This window comes from Apodemus sylvaticus, chromosome 10, assembly GCF_947179515.1.
Source record: "Apodemus sylvaticus chromosome 10, mApoSyl1.1, whole genome shotgun sequence".
Lineage (NCBI taxonomy): Eukaryota > Metazoa > Chordata > Mammalia > Rodentia > Muridae > Apodemus > Apodemus sylvaticus.
This window is the reverse complement of record NC_067481.1, coordinates 75398942-75405176: the sequence shown is the minus strand read 5'-3', so window position 1 is coordinate 75405176 and position 6235 is coordinate 75398942. Positions and strand designations below refer to the sequence as shown.

The window sequence follows — 6235 nt, the reverse complement described above, 5'->3', positions numbered from 1 at the left end:
AGTTTGAATGAGAATAAAGAGAAGTATATGCGAGGGGTTTGAGAGAGGGAAAGGAGAAATGGTATAATTATACTATAATTTCAAAAATAAAAGAAATTTAAAAATAAATTTAAAATTAAGAAAATTAATTCTCCAAGTTAAAAAAAAGTTAATGGTGGTTCCTCAAATTTTAAAAACTTACTGTGTTCTCTACCACCAAAGATCTTATAGGACAATGACATGAAAGAGGTTTTCACAGAATGAAGACATTTCTAGAGAGAACATTGTACAAAGAAAAGGTTTTGGCCTGATAGCAGAAAATAGCTTTTTTCTGGTAATTTCAGGAATGAATTAATCAGAGGAAAAAACAGTATTTTCTGCAATGCTTATTCATGATACAGATTATAGATAATATTTTTTTTATCTAAAGGGGTCTAAACTCTTTCCATCCTTTGTGGCAGATGGCAGTTGTATGGGTGTGGAGCCCAGAACAGGTGTAATGACAGCGTTGACTATGCAGGAGGAAGCAGATAAATACCAGAGGGCAAATTTGTAATCTCAGCCTGGTTATCCTTGAGTTTTCATCTACTGAAAAACCCTGCCCCATGGACCAAGATGGTGAACAAAATGAGACATGGGTGGTACACATTAGATTTTATTGATTGACTGATAGTATTTGTTTCAGAGCTCAAACTCATGGAGTTGCATGTGTTGGACGAGCACTTAACCTATGAACTGTGTCTGCAACCCCACACTAGATTTTAAAAGCAGATTCCAGTTACTACATTTGGATCCATATCTCGGAGTTGTGATTCTAGCAATATACCATCTCTCCTTCCAGACATGTAAGGAAGCCACAGGATTGAATGGTCTCAATAAAATTATGACACAAAACATCAGAACTAGAACTCAAGCAAAGAGGACATCATGGATATCTTGTATCGAAAGATGAGAAGAGACAGATAACTGTATGTGTGGAACTAAAGAGCAAAATGGAAAACACAATCTATGAATTTGTAGTATTTAGAATATGACTTGGAAACCCACACTGCTTGTTGGAAGCACTGCATTGTTCACAGTTTTCACAGGTCAGAGGTGATGGAAACCTTCAATTTCAGTTCAGACCAGGCCTTCTTTTTGGTGGGATTCTCAGATTGGCCTCACCTTGAACTTGTCCTTTTTGTCGTCATTTCAATTCTGTATTCCCTCACTCTCCTTGGCAACTCTTCCATCATCGCTCTCTCCCGAACGGACCTTCGACTGCAAACACCCATGTACTTCTTCCTCTCCCATCTCTCCTTCCTAGACCTCTGCTACACCACCAGCACCGTGCCCCAGCTCCTCATAAATCTTCATGGTCTAGACAGGACCATCAGTTATGCACGGTGTGTGGCCCAGCTCCTTATTTTTCTTTCCCTGGCATCTACAGAGTGTGTGCTATTGGGGGTCATGGCCTTTGACCGCTATGCTGCTGTGTGCCATCCATTGCACTACACGACCATTATGCACCCTCAGCTATGTCACGCACTGGCCATTTCCTCCTGGGTAGGGGGCCTTGTGAATTCTCTGATTCAGACAGGCCTCATGATGGCCATGCCTCTCTGTGGCCATCGACTGAATCACTTCTTCTGTGAGATGCCCATATTCCTAAAGTTGGCTTGTGAGGAAACAAGAAGAACAGAGGCTAAGATGTTTGTGGCCCGAACAATAGTTTTGGTCTGCCCGGCAGCACTTATCCTGGGCTCCTATGCTCGCATCGCCAGGGCAGTACTGAAGGTCAAGTCATCATCTGGGCGCAGAAAAGCTTTTGGGACTTGTGGATCTCACATTCTGGTGGTCTCTCTGTTTTATGGTTCAGCCATTTATACATACCTTCAACCCACTCACACCTATTCTGAAAGTCAGGGGAAGTTCATTGCCCTTTTTTATACTATAGTCACCCCCATGCTCAACCCTCTGATCTATACCCTGAGGAACAAGGATGTGAAGGGGGCTCTGTGGAAGGTTCTAGGAAGAGGCACAGACTCTCAGTAAGATGAAAGAAGTAAGACCGGGATATTTTTTCCGTTATAGCTTTCATATTCTGATCTGGGACCAGAAAAAAGTCTTCAGTACACCTCGGAGTTTTAGTGTCTTCCTATTGGGGTGGTGGGGCTGGTTCAAGTTCTTTCAATATCAGTTCCAGAAAATGAAAGTTGGCTTATATCACATTCAAAAGAAGGGTTGGGAAGATGGTGTGTTCTAGCTCTACACAGAGTCTAATGACTGGTGAATATCTTCAGAGTGAGAAAAGACTCAAAAATGTGCTAGCATGTTTTCCAAAAAAGCCTCGGATTCATTATGAGGAAGAGGAGGCACTAAATCTTAGTATGTAGGATTACTAAATCACTGCTATGTAGGAAATGTGAGATCCATTTTCATACTCAGAATCTAATGAATTTACTCTTAGTAGGACCTTCCCTAGCTACTTGTTTCTTGAGCACAGATAATCTTATTACATGTTTGTGGTTTTACTGTGTGGGATAAAAGCATGTCAGGAAAGTTACACAAATTCTACCTCAAACAATGAAAATGTCTCACTGAGTCAAGGCAGTTGGTGACAAATAAAAGAAATTTGATGTAATGATTATAATTTTAGTAGCATGTGATCAATGTCTCTGTATATCAGTAGCTTTTTCACTGTTGTGACCACATTACCAGACAACATAAATAGAGATTTATTTTGCTTGTGGCTGCAGGAGGTTCAGTTTATTGGGATGGGGAAGGCAGGGAACACATCGTGGTTGGCCAGGAAGCAGAGGTCAGGGCGGGGAGAGGGGTAAAATGCCGGGACTCTGCTCCTTTTCCTCCTTTCCCCCTTTTATTCTCTCCAAGCCTCTAGTCCATAGATCTTGCCACATGCATTCACCGCAAGCAACCCTTTCTAGAACTGTATTCACAGACACATCCAAATTCATGTCTCAAATTTGATTCCTTGGTGATTCTAAATCCAGTCAAGTTGTTAAAAAAGAACAATCATTGTAAATCAGAAGGTCAACCTGAAATTCAGACATACCACTTTGAAGTTATAATATTCCACTTATGATTCTGTCAAAAATCTCACATCCATCCATTTTATCAGGAAAAATTCATTCAGCCTGTCTCCATAAGTCCTGTCTTAACAATTTGAGAATTGTTTTTTTTTTTAAAAAAAAAAAAGAGGACAAGTTCAAATTCTCCTGTCAGACTCAATGCAAAGTCTTGACTATGAGCTACTGAAAAAGAATTTATAACCCTGTGGTGGTGACACACGCTTGTAATCCCAGCACTTGGAAGGCAGAGGCAGGCAGATCTCTGAGAGTATGGGGCCAGTGTGGCCAGCAGAGTGAGTTCCAGGACATTCAAAAGCTACATAGAAAAATCCTGTCTCAGAAGTGAAAGCAAAAACAAAAACAAAATAGTGAGTTTATATACTTCCAAATGCGATAACAAAAAAAAATGAACATTCTTGTTCTAAAGTAGAGAGATGGGAACAAAGAAAGGAGATATGGCTCCAAACTAAGATTGAAACAGCAACTCACTCATTAAAACCTTTAATCACACATTAATCCCAAATACATGGGATTATGGGAACTGGATGAAATTCATGACATATACAGAGTGTGGTAATAGTTTAAACAAAAGATAATACAACAGTCCCTTGATTTCCAGTCCAAAGAGGAAAAAGGTAAGAACTGAAGACTGAACTAACAAAGCAGAGGAGAAAAAAGCTTGATTTTAGAGTATTTCAGAATTATCTGGAACAATGCTCTCTGATCAGCCTTCTTCATCACAGACATTGAATTGTGTTCTGTAACTGGAGCACGAGAAAGGCTATGGGAACTTTCAACACGAGTTTCAGACAGGGTTTCCTCTTGGTGGGTTTCTCTGATTTCCCTCAATTGGAGCTCCTTCTTTCTGTCCTCATTTCCGTTTTCTACTCCCTAACTCTCTTCGGCAACTCCACCATCATCATCCTTTCACAACTGGATGCTCGACTTCAAACGCCCATGTACTTCTTCCTCTGCCACCTGTCCTTCCTGGACCTGTGCTACACCACCAGCATTGTGCCCCAGCTTCTGATTAACCTCCAGGGTTATGACAGAACCATCAGCTACGGAGGGTGTGTAGCCCAGCTCTTCCTTTTCCTTGCTTTGGCCTCCACAGAGTGTGCTCCTGGTAGTGATGGCCTTTGACCGCTACGCTGCTGTGTGCCGCCCACTACACTACACGACCATCATGCACCCCGTTCTCTGCCTCTCACTAGCTATTGTTTCATGGGTAGGAGGATTCATGAACTCTCTGATTCAGACAAGCCTCATGATGGCGATACCTCTTTGTGGACACCGATTGAACCACTTCTTCTGTGAGATGCCTATTCTCCTGAAGTTGGCCTGTGAGGACACAGAGGGAACAGAAGCCAAGATGTTTGTGGCCCGAGTTGTAATCTTGATTTTTCCTATAACATTAATTCTGGGTTCCTATGCAAACATTGCTCAGGCAGTGCTGAAGACCAAGTCAATGGCAGGATGCAAAAAGGCTCTGGGGACTTGTGGGTCCCACCTCGTGGTGGTTTCTATGTTCTATGGTGCAGCCATCTACACATACTTACAACCCAAGGGCAGCTATTCTGAGAGCAAGGGGAAGTTTGTGGCCCTTTTTTATACTATTGTCACCCTCATGCTCAACCCTCTGATCTATACCCTGAGGAACAGGGACTTGAAGGGGGGTCTGTGGAAGGTGCTAGGGAGAGGGACAGACTTGGGACAGAAGAGCAAGAACCAGCACAGTCTGGCCTAACAGTTCATGAGTTACAGACTCATCCTGTCCTTGCAAAGCAGTTAATACAAAATGAGTATCAGCAGAACGCATGGGCTTGGTGCTTCTTTGCTTTGTAGTTGAAAGTGGAGATCTATTGAAATGCTTTGTAGTTCAGTTTCTATAGTCCATATGAAACAGTGAGAGCTGATTTGTACCATGGTACTTGGAGAACGGATATTGTTTTCTCTTGGAGAAAGGAGGCATTTCCTAGGCTATCCTGGGAGGCAGAGAAACATTTTCTTGATGCAGTGCCTTCCAGATTCCTAGCATGGTGCTGTGAGGAATGCCCTATGATACAAAGTCAAGATGTGCATTGGTGCCAATGTTTTTAAGTTCTTCCATCTTGTCTATGTCCCTAGACATCTCGGGACCCCTTTTAAGGTCTATTGAAGTGGATACCCTTCTGTGATATTTGGAGAACATAGGAAATAATAATTAATGATGTATCATGGAGCACCTAGAGGCCAGATATAAATGTTGCTTTTCTACTTGAGGTAGCATGCAAAGTATTAGGGAGGCATTCTTTAAGGGGGAGTCATGGTTTCCTCAGCTGCACAATGTACCTCAGAAATGCTGCTTGGTGGTGGGAAGAGGATAATGTTTACAAAAGTGGAGAGACTAGAGAAACTAGAGAATAAATTAAACATCATCTTAATTAGTATATATCACTGCTTTGCCTGGCTCATTCTTTTTTTTAATTTTTCAATGTCTGTAAGAAGGTTTATTTTTATGCAAACATATTAAAATTTCAGAGAATATCTAAAATTGTCACCACTGTAAAAATTTCTTTGCAAATTGCTCAAACTAATACACTGCATCCAAAATAGTTTGCACATCCTCATAGACTTCTTTGCTTGTCTATCAGCTCCACTGGTATCTTCTCCAACGTGTTCTCAAGAAAGAAATAACATTTAACAAGAAATATCTTCCTAAAGTGACACTTCCAAGGAGTCTTTACTACAGCAGCTCCAGGGTATTTTAGTGTCCGTTGGTTGTTAAATGTGCAAGATGGGTGGTGTGGGCACAGGTCTTAGGGCTCAATCACCCACTGATTGATTATAAATTGAATTGGTGTACGCACTGTGCTTTTTCTTGTTAGAAAATATGAGCTTTCCTTTTTTATTTTCTATATTCTTTGATTACATTCCAAATTATTTTCTCTTTCCTGGTTCCCCCCTCCCCATAAGTCCCATAACCCCTCTTCCCTCCGCCCATTCCCTGATCAACCCTCTCCCACTTCTCTGTCCTGGTAATCGCCTACATTGCTACATCAAGCCTTTCCAGGACCAGGGCCCTCTTCTTCCTTATTCTTGGGAATGATTTGATATGCTAATTGTGTCTTGGGAATTCAGACCTTCTGGGCTAATATCTACTTATCAGTGACTGCATTCTATGTGTGTTCTTTTGTGATTGGGTT

General features: G+C 41.5%; 1 protein-coding gene and 1 pseudogene across 1 annotated transcript; both read left to right on the top strand.

The window, feature by feature from the left end:
- The first annotated feature begins 1077 nt into the window (after positions 1 to 1077).
- Positions 1078 to 2013, top strand: LOC127694321 (olfactory receptor 10-like). Its single transcript, XM_052195868.1, has one exon. The coding sequence runs from the start codon at positions 1078 to 1080 to the stop codon at positions 2011 to 2013; it is 936 nt and encodes a 311-aa protein (XP_052051828.1).
- A 1820-nt stretch (positions 2014 to 3833) lies between these two features.
- LOC127694458 (olfactory receptor 10-like) lies at positions 3834 to 4797 on the top strand (annotated as a pseudogene).
- Positions 4798 to 6235: the final 1438 nt, after the last annotated feature.

Coding starts and splice junctions, on each gene's coding strand:
- LOC127694321 (XM_052195868.1), top strand. CDS start 1,078: ATGGAAACCTTCAATTTCAGTTCAGACCAGGCCTTCTTTTTGGTGGGA.